This window comes from Lithobates pipiens, unplaced genomic scaffold, assembly GCF_037356315.1.
Source record: "Lithobates pipiens isolate NorthernLeopardFrog02 unplaced genomic scaffold, aLitPip1_a1.2 Scaffold_8, whole genome shotgun sequence".
Classification (NCBI taxonomy): domain Eukaryota; kingdom Metazoa; phylum Chordata; class Amphibia; order Anura; family Ranidae; genus Lithobates; species Lithobates pipiens.
The window spans coordinates 284,210,133-284,229,645 of NW_027507903.1; the positions used below are offsets into that span (position 1 = coordinate 284,210,133).

Here is a 19,513-nt window from a genome sequence, read left to right on the forward strand (position 1 = left end):
AAGTTTAATTTCATTAATTGCATTCAGTTCCAGCCCCATCTCATTATAAGGCAGCACATGTCATTCTAGATGTGCCTTTACATTGGGTTGGATCCTGGGCTGGGATCACTCAGCTTCCCTATGTTAACAGGCCAAAAATGTGCATTTATAAAATGAAATAGCAAAATAGATTAATTCACATGTAAGTAGGAAAAGCACATTGTCCAAATTCGACAAGGTCATCCAAACAGAATGTTATTGGAATGGGAGATCAAGACTTATGCTGTGCTACAAATAACCAATTAAGGAAGCAAATGTAGATTTTTCTGCTGTTTTCTTATACTTTGAAGTCAGAACTATCAAGAGGTTCTCACCTTCCCTTATGAAATATCTTAACGCGGTCACTGCCATAAAGCATCTGGCCATTTCTGTACCATCTTCCAGGAACATTCTCAGAGATTTCACACTTCAAATTAATTTCCTTTCCAAGATTCACAGTCATATCAGTCAGGGGTTGTAATATTTTCAGTGGCCGCACTTTAGAAAATTAGATATAATAATTAAATTACTAATACCAAAACTTTTTTTCTCTAGACATAGTAAGACCTAAAGTTTAGACATGTGTTCCTAAAACATTCTTGATCCCTAAAATCTTACAGATTTTTAGTAAGGGACACCCACATTATGCAATCTTTTCCTGTTAAATGTTAAAGGGGACTACAATTTTGGCTGGTGAATACTTTTTCTTTTTACAACCATTTAGATTACCAGAATAATTCCTGAAATTTGCAATTTTTTCCAGCTCCGGCTGGAAAGGATTGACAATGCTAATTTAATGTTCTGGTGACACCTTGTTAGGGTGTGACAGTATGTCACTGAGGCAAGACATAAGGGGAGATATCCTGCCATGAAGACACAGACAATGCTGCAACTCTGACAAAGTTTCTAACCCTTGACCACTATCAAAAACGAAATATGTAAACATTTTGGTCAGAATTGGGCTTTAACTACTCAGCGATAACAATCATTTACAGTATTAACATTTCTCATTATTGCATATTGAACTAGATTATAAAATCTTTGTAATATTTTGGTATTGATTCCTTGATTAAAAAAATAATTGACCTTTCCTTGGGTATGACACATCTGAATGTAATTCTTCATGGAAAATCGTTCAGGTACACTGAACTCTTTTGAACAAATGTTAACACAGTAATATCATGTACATTTTTAAACTGTTAAGAATTTAAATTCCCCATGCAATGTAAGTGTTTTTCCTAATGGTGATCAGGTTTTTTTACACATTAACTACATTAAAGCATTAGCTAAAACAAGCCCTTACGGTCAACTTGGACTTGAGCTGCTGACTGTCCTCCTGTAGTCATCACAGAATAGGTGGCTGTGTCCCCTCTGTCTGCATCATCAATAATAAGTATGCGCCTTTTGCCATCAACCTTTAGTCTGCACCTTGACCTCGGTTCATTAGTAATCTCAACACCATTTTTAAACCTGAGAAACCAGAAACAATGTGTTCATTGAGTTAACACAAATGTTTATGTGTATTTTTCTTTAATCAGCTGATAGATGTATATTTGCACCATTTATAAAGTGCTATAAGGCTTAGAAAACTTACCATTTCACATTGGCTTCTTCATCCGATACCTCACACTCCAGTTCCACTCTTTCTCCACAGTATGTGCTGACATTCTCCAGCTCTTTTGTGACCAGCACTGGTGGTTCTGTCATGAAGGAGACCAAGCAAAATATCACTTTAAAAACATAATGACTGCGAAATTTACTTCAGAAGCCAAAATATGCAATTATATCACGGTTACTAGTTAAGAGATGGGGGGACATTCAGTTCTTCACCAAACAGTGCAGTTTGAATGAGAAGGTCAGCAATGTTGTTCATAAATTCTATCTGGTATAATCAATGCTTATTTGCAAAGCTTTCAGCAAGTTGTACAGCTCTTTCTTGATGGCTTTAAAGTGCTATTCAGCTTTCATTAATTTGGGATATAAGGCCTTGCACATACAGGCCTCAACTGGTTGAAGTGAATGGGCTTGTGTCTTTTTTCAACCAGACTAACTATGTAATATTTAAAAGAGCATTGTGTACAACAAGCTTTTACAGTATTTCATATTATAGAGTGTTGGAAGGCAACATAGTTTCATATCATATTTCTGAAGTTTTACTGCCTGGTTGATACAGCCATGTGACCTAAGTTGGAATTTGCAAGTTGACCCAGTAGGGTGTTTGAAACAAGGAATCATAAATGGGAATTCATATCCTAACAGGATGTTCTCGCCTAAGCCTACTGATGTAAGCCATGGGGGTAGAGGAGAAGCAGATAATATAAATTTAAATGTCCCGAGTTACAGAACATAAAGAGGCCAGCTGGCACTGAAGGATAACCCTGGACAAATAGTGGCGATTCATGGACGAATGCTGCCCCTAGTGGACACCACGCATGCTTCCTGGAAGATGGACTAGAGAAGAATGTACTTCCTGGGCATTAGGAAGGACCGCCTTTTATGGATTTTTATTGGATAGATAGGCGGACAGTGGAGTGTTTGTGTGGAGGGTGTCTGAGTGGGCTCTAAAAGTATTGATTAACCTAAAGTTCTTTCTCTTTGCTCTTGACCTATTGAGCCCACCTGAAAGCTACCGAATACAGAGGATGACCTTACGTAAAGTATTATTGATGTTCTTTTGTTTTATATGCTCTATTTTCTTTTAGTGTTTATGCTTGCATTCCTATTTTCTTGGGAAATAAATGAGACCCTTGCTAATTTATGCAGTGTATTTGTTTTCATAGCTAGCATTGTTGTTGTACCATCCCCAGTAACCTTACCAGAGCTTTGATAGCTTAGCTAATTATAGGAATAGAGAAGTTGATACATATTTATAATAAATAGGGGGAATCCAAAACCACTCCAATATTTATTTCATATTTATTTCATAGAGTATTATAAAATTTTTCAGCAAATTTCTTAGCAGGCTTCAAGCTGCTTGGCTTATGTCTTTATACAAACTTCAGTTCCAATGTGTGGATGTTAAGCATAGATCTGAACCACTGACTGACCACCCTATAGCACTTTTACTGCTACAAGGTGGCAGCTGTGGGCAGGATCATATATATACGTGATCCTGCACTTCTACCCACAGAGACTAGAATCGATCTCTTCCCCTAGTGAAAGCAGCACACTGTGTACACAAAAACACTGGCTAGGCACACAGTTAGCCCTTTGATCGCCCTAGATGTTTATCCCCTTCCCAGACAGTGTCATTAGTACAGTGAAGGGCATCTTTTTAGCACTGATAACTGTATTAGTGTCACTGGTTTTTCGCAAAGTGTCAGTTACTGTGCGTTAGTCCACCACAGTATCGCACTTCCGCTATAAGTTGGCACAATTACTAGTATAAGAAAAAAATCCATAGATATATCCTATAGTTTGTAGACACTATAGTGTTCACATAAACCAAATCAATATAGTCTTATTGTGGTTTTTTACCAAAAACATGTAGCAGAATACATATTGGCCTAAATTTACGAAGAAATACGATTTTTACATATTTTTGTATTGGATGTGTTTTATAGCAGAAAGTAAAAAATATATATATTTTTTTAAATGGGCAGTCTTTTTTTGTTCATAGCTCAAAAAATAAAAAACGCAGTGGTGATCAAATACCACCAAAAGAAAGCTCTATTTGTGGGAAACAAATGACATACATTTTATTTGGGTACAGTGTCGAATGAACGCACAATTGTCAGTTAAAATAATGCAGTGCCAAATCACTAAAAAGGGCCTGGTCATGAAGGGGGTCAATTTTCCAGAGGTCTAGTGGTTAAAGTAGAACTATAGTCTCCCATTAAAAAAGATGTCCTGCAGCACTTCACTATAAGTGCTGCTTAGTCCCCCTGCAAAGTCTTGTTGATCCTGCCAGTGAAGTTCACCTCAGCAGATTTTTGTGAGGGACAACATTGCTGCCTTGCTGCTAACTTCAAAGCAGCATTGTCCCATATGTGCGCTTTGGCTGTTTGCACTACACTGGGAGAAAAATAATGGTGCAGGGGTGTGGCTATAAGCAGTGTCACTGCTGATTCATTCATCCCTGTCCACTGTCCAATAAAGGAGGATTTGGCTACCCCAAGGGAGGTAAAAAGTTTTCTTATTTATTTTAGGAGATTCTTGCATCACATTAAAAGTGGGTTTGAAACCTGCTTATGCCGCGTACAGACGACCAGACTTTCTGGCAGACCAGGCCCATGATGGACAATCCGATCATGTGTGGGCTAATTATTATTATTATTATACAGGTTTATATATAATCCGATCGTTTTTCATTAAAAAAATCAGATGGACCTAGAAATAGAATGTGTTTCAAATCTGTCCGACAGATTCAATTCCTATTGGGAAAACCATTCGTCTGTATGCTGGTCCGATGGACCAAATACGATGCAAGGAAAGCTATTGGCTACTGGCTATTGAACTTCCTTTTTTGGTCCCGTCTTACGTCATCACGTTCAAAATGAAAACTTAGTCCGTTCATGTGTGGCCAAGTCCATCGGAACTCTACCAAAAGTCAGTCGGGAAGACTGGCGGACCTAGTCTGCCAGAAAGTCCGGTCATGTGTACACGGCATTAGACTACTTTTAGATGTACTTTAATAGAAAGTGCTGAATGTCACTTTAAAAAGCTGCTTTCACACTGGAGCGGTGCGCTGGCAGGGCGTCACAAAAAGTCCTGCCAGCAGCTTCTTTGGAGCGGTGAAGGAGCGGTGAACTCACCACTCCTCCACCGCTGCTCCCCATTGAAATCAATGGGGCAGCACTGCGATACCGCCGGCAAAACGCTTCCATTAACAATTAACGGTACCAGCATGCATCTCATAAGGGCAGCATGGTTGCATGCAGTGCAGGAAATGCACACAGACCGCCCCATTCCTGCACTGTGTTCCAGTGTGAACCAACCCTTAGGGAGAGAAATTTGAGAGAGGGAAGGATCACTTTGGTACATGGAAGAAAGGAAGGAGGGATCACTATGACACATGAAAGACAGCAAAGATCAGTATGGTACATGGTAGGCAGGAAGGATCACTATGGTACATGGAAGGGAGGAAGGAGGGATCACTATGGTATATGGAAGAAAGGAAGGAGGGGTCACTATAGTACATGGAAGGCAGCAAGGATCACTATGGTACATGGAAAAAGGAAGGAAGGATCACTAGGGTACATAGAAGGGAGGAAGGATTACTATGGTACATGGAAGGCAGCAAGGATCATTATGGCACATTGAAAGCAGGAACACTATGGCCCATGGAAGGCAGGAAGGATGGAACACTATGGCACATGGAAGGCAGGAGCACTATGGAACATGGAAGGAAGGATGGATCACTATGGTACATGGAAGACAGGAAGGATGGATCTCTACGGTACACGGAAGGAAGGATAGATCACTACAGCACATGGATGACAGGAAGGATGGATTACTATGGTACATGGAAGACAGGAAGGATGGATCACTACAGTACATGGAAGACAGGAAGATTGGTTCACTACGGTACATGGAAGACAGGAAGGATGGTTCACTACTGCACATGGAAGACAGGTAGGATGGATCACTATGGTAAATGGAAGACAGGAAGGATGAATCACTACAGTACATGGAAAGAAAGAGGGATCACTACAGCGCATGAAAGACAAGAAGGATGGATCACTACTGCACATGGAAGACAGGAAGGATGGATCACTACGGTACATGGAAGGAAGGATGGATCACTATGGTGCATGGGAGGATGGATCACTACAATGCATGGTGAGAGGATGGATCACTATAATGCATGGGAGGATGGATCACTACAATGCATGGTGAGAGGATGGATCACTATAATGCTTGGGAGGATGGATCACTACAATGCATGGTGAGAGGATGGATCACTATAATGCTTGGGAGGATGGATCACTACAATGCATTCGAGGAACAGAGAGCGGAGAATTCACTCACCCCAGGCTCAAGCATGCATATGTACACTGGCTGCTCGCTGCCCGCCCACACAACCCCTTCACAGCACAGCACTGGCTGCACGTCAGGGGTTGAGGGTGGGCAGAGGATGGGCAAGCATTAGCCTCAGCAGCTGCAGCTCAGGGACAGAAGAATTAGTGGAGTCAAGTACAAGAACTTGACTCGGCTGTGCAGCCCGGATTCGTTGGACACCAGGATTTACTTGAAATTTCTGGGACGATCCCGGGGAATCCGGGAAGGTTGGGAGGTATGCACTTTGTAAAAAGGAGCTTGAAAATATTTGCAATGAATGCAATGAGCTTTCAATGCACTGATACTTATTCATTTTTAATATATAAAGGTGTGGATGCTTGTAGGCTCATAAAATCATACATATGGCAATACAAACCTCTAACAAACAACTCTGTAGAGCACTTTTCATCTCCAGCACACACTTGGTATGCAGCGTCATCTGCCAAAGTGCAGTTATTAATAAAGAGTATCCTTTGGTTTCCTTTATGTTCAAATATGTACCTGTTTAAATTTAAAAAAAAATCATATTCAGTTTATAAGCAAGGACTTTTTCACAATTATAACCAGTTAAAGTGTAAATTTTTGCTTTGGACAGGGTAAAGATGGACTAGAACACCTTTTTTTTTTGCTGTTTGTGCCCCTGTTAGGGAGATTCACCCTCTTTTTTTGCCATGTTTATTTTTATCATCGGAAGTAAAAGAAAATTCCAAATTTTGTGTTGACAGAACACTAATAGAGGGGAAATCTTCCAATGGGGACACTAATTCTGGTGACCCTGGTGACACACTGTGCTTCCCTCAGTTTGGAGGAATTTCCTCTCACTTACTGTTTTGGCTATGAGACAGGAAGTAAAGGGAAATACCCCCAATGGCACACAGATAGTAATAAAACAAATGGGGGTTATAACCCTCCTTTACTCTTTACAAAAAATAAAAATACATTTTGCCTTTAGTTATACATCAATACTTTTTTTCAAAAAGGATAGCTATAGGAGAGCTATTACTGAATGATATTATTGTACAATATCTATATAAAGTGCTGCATAAATTATCAACACTTTATAAATTCCTATATAAATAATTAAATAAATACTAGTTAGTCTAGAACACTTGAAAGGGTCTGTCAGTGTCCAAAACTAAATAAAAATGTTGTCTGGAGTTAGAATCTCTGTCTCTGTTTTTATTACTGTCTGTGTCCATACTGACACAAGTAGGACAAGGAGCAATTTAAAATAAAAGTACAAACATTAATATAGGAATCCCATATATAGCATTTTTTTAAAAATTTTTTATTTTTGTATCATTTTTTTTTCTATTATTATTATTATTATTTTTTTTTGCATGGACTTACAGATTTCATAACATCTACAAAGATCAGTGGTAATAGTAATCTAAAGTAGCGTTTCACTGAAATCTAGTCTGTGTACAAAATGAGGAGGATCAAATCAAAAATGTATATTTTACCGTCGGCAAGTGACCAGGAAAATAAAGCAGTGAGATTAAAATCTTGCTATAGTGCTGAATTTCCAGCTGGCAGTCATGTATGTAGTGATAACATTTATAGTACATATATTAACTTACTTCGTACTCGGCCGTATCTCCTGACCATTTTTATACCATTTGAGCTCCACTGTTGGATCTGCAAGCTCAACAACAAATCTCACACGTCCTCCTTTGTCGATCTGATAAGCGGGATCCAATTTCTTGGAAAAAGCTTTGGGCACAGAAAATGTAGTTAGTCATTTGTTTCTGCGCTGTTTGAATATCTACACAGACCGTACTTGACACTGTCTGTAAATGAATAAAGATAATAGCTGACAAAGAACAAATCCATTTCCTTATGACCACACATAGATTTGTGGAAAGCCAACATAATTCAAACACTGCAGCAACAATAATTATCATTAAAAAAAAAAACTGTGTGCATGTATAATTCTTAACAATATTATTTGGGAGGTACAAGTCTGTGCAGCCACATAGAAAAGTCATCAAAAAGCAATTCTCAAATGTGTCTGCAATTACATGTCCCTATATACTCTCATGTAAATCATGCTCAAAGAGTAACTCCACTTTTGTTGAGAAAAAAAATGCAATGTACATTGCAAGGATTTTAACAAACTGTTACAGATTCCTGCCTTGTGCTAGTCTGAAGAAATAGCTGTTGAATGAATGGGAGTGGCTTTTTCACTATTGATCAGCTGTTGCACCTGCAGGGCTCTAATGAGGAAAGTGGCCAGGTCTGAATTCCTTTATAACCCAAAACTGAAATGCTTGTTGCAGAGGATGCGAGGATGCCTAAACTCTCATTTGTATCTTAATGCAGACTTCTGGGAAATTTAGTAAGCCATCACACAAGCAGGAAATTATATTTCTGGGGAACATTCTGTACACCATTTATGTACAGAACGCCTCCAGCTTGCCATATTGCATTGCATTTTACAGAAATTTACAGCACTGCAGATCGAAAAGAAAAGGTAATTTTTAATCATTTTATATTATAATATGCCTTGTGTCACAATTGTATATGCAATATTTTATTTTTACTTGCAATAAAAGTAAGTGAAGTTACCCTTTAAAGCTATACAGAAGCTTTTATACCCGATCATAGCGGTGCATGGGTAAATGGACTTTTGCCTATTAACCGCTTCCCGACTGGCGCACGATGATGTATGTCGGCAGAATGGCACGGACAGGCAAATGGGCATACAGGTACATCCCTTTGAATTTGCCACCGTGCCATCACATGCGCGCTGCTGCCGGTGCACACGGGCGCCAGTCGAGACCCCCATGAGTCCAATCGCTGGTCCCGTGGACTCGATCTCTGCGGAGATACCCGCGATCGTCTCACGGGGAGGAAGAACGGGGAGAGGTAAACAGCATCTCCCCGTACTCTGATTGGAGCAGAGATCAGTGATCTGTAAAACACAGCCACGCCCCCCACAGTTAGAAACACGCCCCTAGGACACACTTAACCCCTACACTGCCACCTCCTGGTTAACCCATTCACTGCCAGTGTCATTTACACAGGAATCATTGCATTTGTATAGCACTGATTGCTGTATACATGACAATGGTCACAAAATGTGTCAAAAAATGTCCAATGTGTCCGCCATAATGTCACAGTCACAATAAAAATCGCTGATCGCTGATGCCATAAAACTATCCCCTATTTTGTAAACGCTATAACTTTTGTGCAAACGAATCAATAATCGTTTATTGTGATTTTTTTTTACCAAAAATATGTAGAAGAATATGTATCGGCCTAAACAGAGGAAGAAAAATGTATTTTTTATATATATTTGGGGGATATTTATTATTGCAAAAAGTAAAAAATAATGCATTTTTTTTTCAAAATTGTCGCTCTTTTTTTGTTTATAACGCAAAAAATAAAAACCACAGAGGTGATCAAATACCTCCAAAAGAAAGCTCTATTTGTGGGAAAAAAGGACGTAAATTTTGTTTGGGAGCCATGTCTCACGACCACGCAATTGTTAGTTAAAGATACGCAGTGTCGAATCGCAAAAAGTGCTCTGGTCTTAAGCCAGCAAAATGGTCCGGAGCTTAAGTGGTTAATGTAACTTCCCAAGGCACATACCTCATTTAGTGTACTGTTATTAAATTAAAGGATCTGTCAACCGAAAACTGGTAGCTCAATTTTTCATAAATTATAGAAAGTTAAACCCCCTGATGGTATCTTATATCCTTTGGGAGAATTTTTTTTTTTGGAAGATTGACTCCCTGGATCTCGACCCCTGCTACGGCCATTGTTAGGTAGGGCACACGCTTTCTGTTGGATGTTTTGTCCATTTATATTGTATAGAGTAAAGCAAGAACTAATACCTAAAACTACCTAAGTGACCACAAACAAGACTGGATTCAGGAATTATTGCAAGATTTCACTACTGTAGCAGTACTTTTATATTAGAGGATTGTTTTGTAATATATTCTATTTTAGGTTTAAACTCAATCTTTTTTTATCAAGTACGTTGCTCTTGACTTTACCCCTAAGCCCTTGTACACACGGTCGGACATTCCGACGGAAAATGTCCAATCGGACCGTGTTGTCAGATAATCCGACCGTGTGTGGGCTCCATCGGACTGTTTTCGTCGGAATATCCAACAGACAAAGTTTTAGAGCAGGGCTATAAAATTTTCCGACAACATGATCCGATCGGACTTTGTCCGATCGTTTGTAGAGAATTCCAATCGGACAAAGTGCCACGCATGCTCAGATCAAATTCCTAGACCAAAGCTATTGGCTACTAGCCTGAACGTAGTCCAGTCGTAACGAAATAATGTCATCATGTTATGAACGATCAAATTTTCCGACAACTTTGTCCAACCGTGTGTATGCAACACCGACGGATTTTGTTGTCGGAATGTCCGACCGTGTGTACAAGGGCTAACAGGCAATTATTCTCGGTCTTTAATTGTTCTGACTCCCATTAACCAATGAATTGTTTGGTTTCTTTGGATTACTGCATGCTTGTACCACCATGTGCATCATATGCACCAGTGTAGATCTGCCCTTCACATGTTTTCATACCCTAAGGTTCTTAGTCATATCTATGAGCCCTATCATTTTAAACACTGGGTGTTTTAAACAACTCTGCTTCAATAAATGAAGTGCTGATTTGCATTGTTGCACTGTTTGATTCTGTGGATCACACACTTAATTGCTTGGGAGTATATAACAAAGTACTGCATTTGGTGAACTTGTCAAGCATTGCACTGTGCCTTGTGAAATAAGTCTATATGTGTACTGGGATACAGTACCTGCACTCTTCTTCTCCTCTCTGCGCATCCGTTTCAGTCTTTTGAGCATCCCCCTCAGGTCTGTAATACCATACTGAAATGCAATCTTCTCATATTCACTGGGATTGGCATTCTTCAGGATCTCCCACACATCTATCTCTGGACCTTCTTCTGGCTTAACCTCTCTAATATCAGCATAAAGAAATTAACACACCACACTGAGACAAGAGCAAATGCATTTTTTTTTTATGGAGACCACATTGCTGAGATGAATAAGTGCTTTTATAAGGTAACAATTTTAAATCCCTATGATGCTATTAACCACTTGGAGCAGAGATGTAATATTTTTTGAGATGTAAGAAAAATACATGATTGGTAGATTTTCCTGGTCTAAGTTTTTAAATACTATTTTATTTTGCTGGTCCATGCTATTTTTTTGGATGTATTCACATACATTTATAAGCAAATAATTATTGTTATTTGATGCAGCACTCGTCCTCCAGAATGAAAATTTCACATTTGCTGACAATGTGACATGATGTTTGTTAATAATCTAGAAACACATGCACACAGTTTGACCAAAGGCATCGACTTTACGAACCAGTCAAACTGCATTAGCACTGAAATGTGGCATTCATCGATTATATCTGGATGACCAATTTCAGTGCCTTGCTTATTTTGTGTTTTGCTGGAGAACTTTGCAGTTTGCACATGGTTTGATTTGGGATAACAATATTGTGTGCATATATTACGTTGACAAACACAATGATTTGTCAATGTTTCAAACATAATGAACTCCATGTATAAAAACTGAAAGCAAGTAAAGTATAGGTGATCATAGCAGTGAACCCTAAATTCAAGGCAATAGGGTTGCTTAGAGATTAGAACGGTGGCCTTTATTGGGACCCTGGATGCACTCCCTACCAAGGATACTTTTTGGAGTTTGTAAGTTCTTCTTGTTTTCTATGGTTTCCTCACACAATTCAATAACCTTGGCTCCATTCCACTCTAGGTTAAAAACTCATGCATTCTTGCTTCTGATTTCCAAGCAGTATGTTTTCAGTGTGCTTCAGGTTTGCATGCTGGGTCTGAGTATGCATCTTCTCAAAGGGAAATAGCTGCATTTTCATAAACTGCCAACCACAGAAATGGATGAATGGAAACTACCATTAAATACATTAGTACTTGATGATTTCCTTGCTGATTCTGTGTGGTTTGGTCTCTTGCCAAACTGCAAGAAAACAGCAACAGTGAAATGGGCTATATTGTGTGTATGCATTACCTGGCAGCACAAAAAATCAAAAAACCCCCTGGGGCATGGGCTGGTATACCTGGGACTTTGGAATTTTATTTCCAATATATATATATATATATATATATATATATATATATATAGACACACACATTCTATATACATCAGGAACCCAATGTGTTACAGGCAACATCATTCTTGCCTTCCTTTCAATTCTTTTTACAATTGGTCCAATCCAATGTAAGAAATGTTTGGAACTGTCAAATTTAGACTTGCAGGGCAAGATTTAATGATGCCCAAAGATTTTCAGTGTCACTGTAATACTGTACACTGTAAAAAAAAGTATAAATAGATTTTGAAGGTCTCTATAGCACAATAGTTTCTTCAAATCCTATAAATAAATAATAATACTTATTATTATATTTAAGAAGGCTGATGCAATGAGGCTGATTTAGTTGAGAATCTTAAACCAAGTGAATTGAATAATGCTTACTTGCAATTATCTAATCATGTGAAAAGCAAATTCTTGCTTTCATTTTTCACCTGCACAAGACTGGGTATTCAAAAAGAATAGGAATTTTATTTTAATTGATTAGATAACTGAAGTGAAGATACTCAACTTCTTTAGAAAACCAGACCCACAGAACAAAGCGTTTTTGGTAGGTTCATCATGAACTGGACTAAAATTTGTAATGTATGTCCAATTCTAGTGATACCTTAGGTTCTACAAACTCTTTTGTAGGGCTTGAACAATACTATAACAGACAAGAATTGTTCTATATATGTTCAAGCAACAGTAACAAAGCTTATTTGGCTATGATTGCACACACTGGGGATGTTCAGAAGGCTCCTCACCACATTGCTCTACATGGGAAAGTTTTCACTAGCCTTGTAAAGTCTATGATGTTTCCCAAGGTGAGCAAGGTCATTTAAGCCCCTCTCATATGAACTATCCCACTGTATGAAATAGAAAGTACATTTGTGTGTTTGAAAACACACACACACACATAAGTTGCATGCAGAATTAGTAAATTACAGCTTGAACACAAAACATAGCAGATAAAGCTAGACAGGCATATGCATTAATCAACCCTCATGCATTTGATGGTTAGAAGGGTTCATCAATACCTGGACACATGGTAAAGGATCTTGTAATTACAAGGAAAAAACAATAGCAAAGTTATTATCTAAAAAGGGAGGTCAGGAAAGGGACCGTACATTGTGAACTGACAACATACATTTAGACAGCTGGATTTAGATGCCACTTGACACGGCTTGACAACACTGCATTTCTCACCTACGTTTCAGGAGACCACTAAAGTCAAGTTCTCCTGCATCTTCTTGTCCTTCACCACTGTCATTAATATAAAAATATCAATTCTCTGTTTATCACAAAAAGAAATCTGTGATTAAGAACATTGCCTCTAATGGCACACAAACATGACACAACACTGTTTTCTCTAGATATACTAGAAAATCAAGCATGGTAAAGCTTATTTAACAGAATAGAACATGCACTGCAAATAGCAGCAACCATTAGATATTACTTTTCAAGCCATAGAAGGCTTGGAAACAGCAATATTTGATTGGTTCCTGGCTGTTGCAAACCACTGCTTTTGGACAAAAGCTAATAAATAAGCTTGTGTTGAGTCAAGATATGGTCTCACAAGACAATGTTTTAAAACATGTTTTAAACATGTATGTTGGAAAACATTATCTTGGTTTGTGCTTTAAATACACCAACCATAGTGAAAATAAATCATTGCAATAATGAATATACAAAACACAAAGCATCTTTAGGCCTTTGTGAACATGTATTCTTTCCATTATGCCACCTTTTCAAATAACACTCACTCTTTGAAACTCTCTGTATTATCAAGAAAGAATACACTACTCAAAGGATCAAACTGACATGGAGTTAAGACTATACCAGTAAAGATCATGTGATGTAGAGGGCTCAAAGATGTGCTGTCTATGCTTCCTTCGGAGAGATTTTACATCTCCTGTCCTGATGACACAAACACTGTACAAGAATTGAAAGGAAATCTCCCCAATGAGAAGTCATACAAAAGTAGCATCCTGCTAGAGGTTCTAACCATTCCCTACAGTACTAAAAAGCCATTTTACTGTGTTTTCATTGGCGCAATTGCCCTTTATTTCTGATGGGGAACATACAGACAATACAATCTAGCAAAGGTTATAATCTCTACCCAATCATTGCAAAATGAAGAAAGCTTGACTGGTATTGGGCTTTAATTAGTTACTGATACAACACTTTACTGGCTTTAGATTTTGGTCATTATAGTAGGAGATGGAGGGGCTGAATGTGGTGAGATTTCACCAAATCCACTTAGCTCACTAAGCTATGTGGATATTTTCCTTGCAAACAGCCTATTTGCCTTTTGTACATCAACCCCACTGTGTCAAACCACCACAATCCTGAAGTGCGCACAGGTGATTTCTGTCAACATATGTATATGACAGATAGATATAAGCCAAATTCAGTAATGACAGTAATGACTTTCATCATTGAGAGATTTCTACATTTTCCTTTCTTTCGAAAAGGTCTTTAATGTTTCTTGTGAACCTCCTGGAAAGACTGGCCTTCATTTTCCACTGTCTCTAGGAGAAAAAGTAAGGGGAATCTTCCCAAACTTAGACCTGACAGCAGTTCTAAACTTTCATAACTTCATACAAAACAGAAAGGAAAAGTTTTGTCTGCAGTTCCACTTTAAAGCTAGTGGTTCTTGTTATTGAACATATAAACGAGCTATCTGGAAGGGGCATAATTGAATCCTGCCATCTGGTCAAAAATGTATAAGACATTACATTCTAAGTTCGCCTAAAAGAGAAATCTCAGTTATACCTGGGGACCAAAAGGCTGTGAGTAAATGGCTATTTAAATCTCTGTAGACAGCAGTAGTGAGATTGCAAATTTTTCTGGATCTGTTCCCAGCCAACGTGGAATTTAAAGTCCTCACAACTCATGCTGAGAAACCACAGAATGGCTACAACAGGTGTGAAAACTTGCAAACCCAAGTCCATAGATTTAACTACCAATGTCTCAGGAAATAAAATAAACTGTCAAGTTGTTTATGTCTCCAGTATCTACCAAAAACTTTAATATTAGAGTGAATATACTGACCCATTAATTAAAGTTGCTCTAATACGTTAATGCCTTTTCAGTGCATACGGTTGATTATATTGATATTACTAGAGTTTTTTTTTTTTTATTAAGGCTGTAATTTAATCATTTATGGCAACCTATCACATTTTGGATCTTTGTAAATCCCAAGACTTAATGCACTTGACAAAGCTTTCAATAATTTACCTTCTCTTGAACGCAGATCTAATGTCCAGTGTTTGGGAAGCATCTGGGGCAGCTACAGAGCGCACACACACACAAAAAAAGGAAATCATTTAGTTGTTAGCACTGCATATGCTTTAGGATACATGAAAAATAACTTCATAAAAAAAAAGCCTTAAAGTGGTTGCAAACCCTTACATGTACCCAACAGAACAAAAATAGTACAGCGCACACATGCAAAACTAACATTTACCTCCAGCAAGGCTTTTTAAAACACCTAGACATTTTCAAAAAAACATTATCAAAAAATATGGGGATTTGGTCATTGAATCCTTTTGGATGGAGCACCCCACTCCCTCAATAAGTACCTCTCATTAGTGACCACCTGTGTCATGGTGGAGACCTCATGTTCTCCGATATAGAGGAGTATAGCTCCCCATGGTTCAGAGAAGCAGGATCTCCTAGTCAATGGATAGTGTAGGACCCACTAATCGTGACCAAATCCCCATATTTTTTGATAATGTTTTTTGAAAATGTCTAGGTGTTTTTAAAAAGCCTTGCTGGAGATAATTGTTAGTTTTGCATGTGTGCACTGTATTATTTTTGTTCAGTGAAGTGACTGGCCTCAGATGATACACAGAGATTAAACAATTTCTCCTACATAGCTTGTTTGCGCTGACAGAAAAAAGGGGACGGAGAGCTGAAATTACACTCTGCAGAGCTCAGTGATGAGAACTCTGACAGCTAATTGGAGGGAAGGTACACACCCCCTTTACACAGCACACAGTGACAGAGCTGAGGCTGTAAATCAGCTGGAGGTCACAGTTTTTCTCTTGGTGTCAGAAAAACCTGTCAGAAACGATTCATGCTGATAGCAGAGGAGCAAAGCAGCAAATAGAAATTACACTGAAGGGGGGTTTACTAAAACCGGTATACGTAGAATCTGGTGCAGCTGTGCATGGTAACTAATCAGCTTCTAACTTCAACTTGTTCAATTAGGCTTTGACAGTAAAACCTAGAAGCTATTATGCACAACTGCACTAGATTTTGTGTGCACTAGTTTTATTAAATCTTCTCCTTTTTGCTTTGTGCTCTCCTTTGTGCTCTTATTCAAGACAAGTACACACTATAGAATGATATTCTTTATCACATTTCATGTATGAGGTTTACAACCACTTCAACCATATGAGAATTGTAGTCCTATATTTTCAGATCAATGACATTTTAAGATGGTGTTTAAGATTTTAACTAGAAGCATTGTTCACTTTAAACTTGCCCTTGAATTATGGCATCAATTACAAATGATGTTAGGTCAGTTTACATTACATACATATATCACCACTGAGCATGTATTATAATTGGGTATACTGTGTATGTATACAGCTGAATTGATTATAGTTTATTTGTATTATGTTGATTAAAGTACAATAATAGATATACAGTATTTCTACAGTGAGCGCTTACCAATAACTTCAAGATCAAATGAGCAGCTGTCAAATTTATCTTTATATGTTACTTCACATCTATAGGTCCCAGCATAGTTCTCCTTTGCCTTTATGATTTGCATTTCGAATGTATATGTCTAGAATTGAAAATACATTGTAATGTTTTTATGTTAATACAATTCATTTACTGCTAACTATTTAACAGTAGTTTAACTGCTGTGAATAATCTTTTCTGTAAAAGCATTTTTCTGTCTTATTATTATACAATTTAAAATGTAATTTTGAGTATACTGGCTTGGCTTTTGCCCAGTGGCAATGTTAGGTGAACCATAATTATTATTACAAAAATAGCAATAAAATGCTTTAGCATGTAATGGTAGTTTTTAGTAAATTGTATAGAAAATATATAATAATAATTATATAAGATCTTCATTTTACAAATAAATATTTGATACATGGTGCACCCACTGGACTGATGTCAGAGCACTACAGGTGTGAAAAAATAAAACAGCACAACAGAAGGTGTTTGCTTTCAGACTGACTCTCTCTAAATGTGCGTAGAGGCACACAGAACAGATAGAGATGGGATGAATTACTCCTGTGGTTTATTAAGCTTAATGAATAATCCGAGCTTAACCTCCCTGGCGGCATGATTATATCAGATTTTTGATGCTGAAAGCAGTACTTTCTTTTGCATGGAAATTTGGCGTTTTATAATGTAGGCCTGTAATTCTTAGGAATAACTCAATTAAATCTGTCCAAACAAAAGTCTAGTAGACAGCCCAGGTATGATAAAGTTTGAAACACAAAATCATAAATTAAAATATAATAAATAACTATAAATAATTATCAAAAATAATAATATAATAATAATAAAATGTATTCAATAATGTAATCAAATCAAAAACACTGAAATTTGCTCAGTTGCAGAATTGCTGGTCTAAAACCGCTTCTTGGTTGCTATGGACATTCTCCAGTTTCCAGGCAGAAAGAACAGTATATATAATATAAAACTACATGCAGCAGGGGCATAGAAAAGGGGGGGGGGGGGTCAAGCATGTTCAACCCCCCCCCCCCCAGAGCATATGGGTAAAATTCCCAGACAATGTCCCTGCTGTTTAGCCTCAGCATCAGCACAGTAAGAAGCAATCAGAGTATTGGAGTGCAGCAGCCAGCCCCCTTCTATTGTGCCCAATCCCCTCAATTTAATAAGGGGACCCCCTGAAAAGAATGAAATTACTGAAAGGTCTCAGATGCCAACAATTGACAGTGCACAGTTGAGGGAACTCCTAGACTCCTCCTTGAGGTATCATATGACACAGCCGAAGGGAGCCTGGGGATGCAGAAGTTTTCTTGCTTCTGTGCCGTGCTGAATCTGAGGTCTGGTAAGTGGGGAGGCATCAATTTTCTGTTTTGGGAATGAGGAAGTGAGAATTCCAGCCTGGGGGAGTTTTTTTGGTGGGGGGTTAAGGAAAGGGGTGGGTTTGCTTTTGTAGAAGGGGGGAGTTTCTTGTAGAGAAGTTTACAGGGGGGTGATTAATAGCAGGGATTTGCTTCTAGGAGGGAGTTTGATTGGATGAAGGGAGAGTTTCTTCATAATTAGGAATCTTTGCTGGGGGAGAGGGTGTTGACTGAGGGAGATATTTTTGCTTTGGGGAGTCGGTTTAGAGACAGAGGGTTTAATTGGGGGATATTTGAGGGAGCGAGATATTTTACAGTGGGAACCTTTGCTTGGGGAGGGATGGTTCTTAGGAGGGAGAGGGGGATTTTTTTCCATTTAAAAGAGATTTTTATTTATTATACTTACCTAGGTGGATAGAGCATCGATCCAATGTTGCATCTGTCCCCAGCTGCTTCTAACTGGAATGCCAGGCTGTGGAGGAGAGAGAGGAGTGGCTGGCTCAGGGTCTCAGCGGCTCACTAAAAGGCTGAGTGAGCTGCTGATCCAGGCACCTGAGTGAATCCTGACTTTAAAGTTAGGATCTTTTCACAGCCTGGAGCGATGTTAGCCGACAGCAGGCTATAGCTGGCTGTCAGCTAAAAATGGGTCACAAAAGTGCCGAATGAACTGTACTCCTCCCCAGGAGAAGTAACAACCAAGAGGTACAACAAAGCGGTATGCCATCCCTTCAGAGTGCATGCACCAGTGACATCACCAGCTGCTTTCCATGTGAATATCTCCTAAACACCACATGTTTAGGAGATATTCACTATACTTACAGGTAAGCGTTATTATAGGCTTACTTGTAGATATAAGTTCATAAGCTGGGTTTACTACAGTTTAAGACTGCATAAAAGCCAACCATATTGACCAGGTGCAAAGGGCACCATCCCGTGGTAGGCAGTGCACAATATTTTTTTTTAATCTCTTAAAATATTTCATAAAATTTCTTAGGACACAGTTTTTTAAGGTACAAATAAATCACTGAATTTACTGCCTATCTCAATATATTGCCCCTTGCACCTGCTCAACTTGCATAGTAAGGTTAGCTGTAATCCAGTTGGGTCTCATTCATACATCCTACATGACCATGGTGCAGAAAGTATACTGCAAATACCTACACCCGGTATCTCAGATGTTCCAATCTCTACTCAGCCTGTACACCTGATTGATGGGCTGAAAAGAGCCAAGGCTGTCTGCTGCTGTAAACATGTATCCACATGTATCTGCACATCCAGTGGTTACCTGCAGATAGGGATACATTTTTGCCCTTGGATAAAATCTCTCTGCATCCAG

General features: G+C 38.5%; 1 protein-coding gene across 33 annotated transcripts in view; it reads right to left on the reverse strand.

The window, feature by feature from the left end:
• Nucleotides 1–19,513, reverse strand: part of MYBPC1 (myosin binding protein C1) — a 177,663-nt gene that overhangs the window by 84,451 nt on the left and 73,699 nt on the right. For all 33 annotated transcript variants that reach the window (XM_077472234.1, XM_077472233.1, XM_077472250.1 and 30 more), the window contains 9 exons: nucleotides 16,796–16,913; nucleotides 15,356–15,407; nucleotides 13,322–13,378; nucleotides 10,794–10,957; nucleotides 7,599–7,731; nucleotides 6,395–6,519; nucleotides 1,613–1,718; nucleotides 1,322–1,488; nucleotides 354–516 (listed from right to left, as the gene is read on the reverse strand). In XM_077472234.1, the coding sequence (XP_077328360.1) occupies nucleotides 354–516; nucleotides 1,322–1,488; nucleotides 1,613–1,718; nucleotides 6,395–6,519; nucleotides 7,599–7,731; nucleotides 10,794–10,957; nucleotides 13,322–13,378; nucleotides 15,356–15,407; nucleotides 16,796–16,913 (1,085 nt within the window). The remainder of the gene's footprint in view (nucleotides 1–353; nucleotides 517–1,321; nucleotides 1,489–1,612; nucleotides 1,719–6,394; nucleotides 6,520–7,598; nucleotides 7,732–10,793; nucleotides 10,958–13,321; nucleotides 13,379–15,355; nucleotides 15,408–16,795; nucleotides 16,914–19,513) is intronic.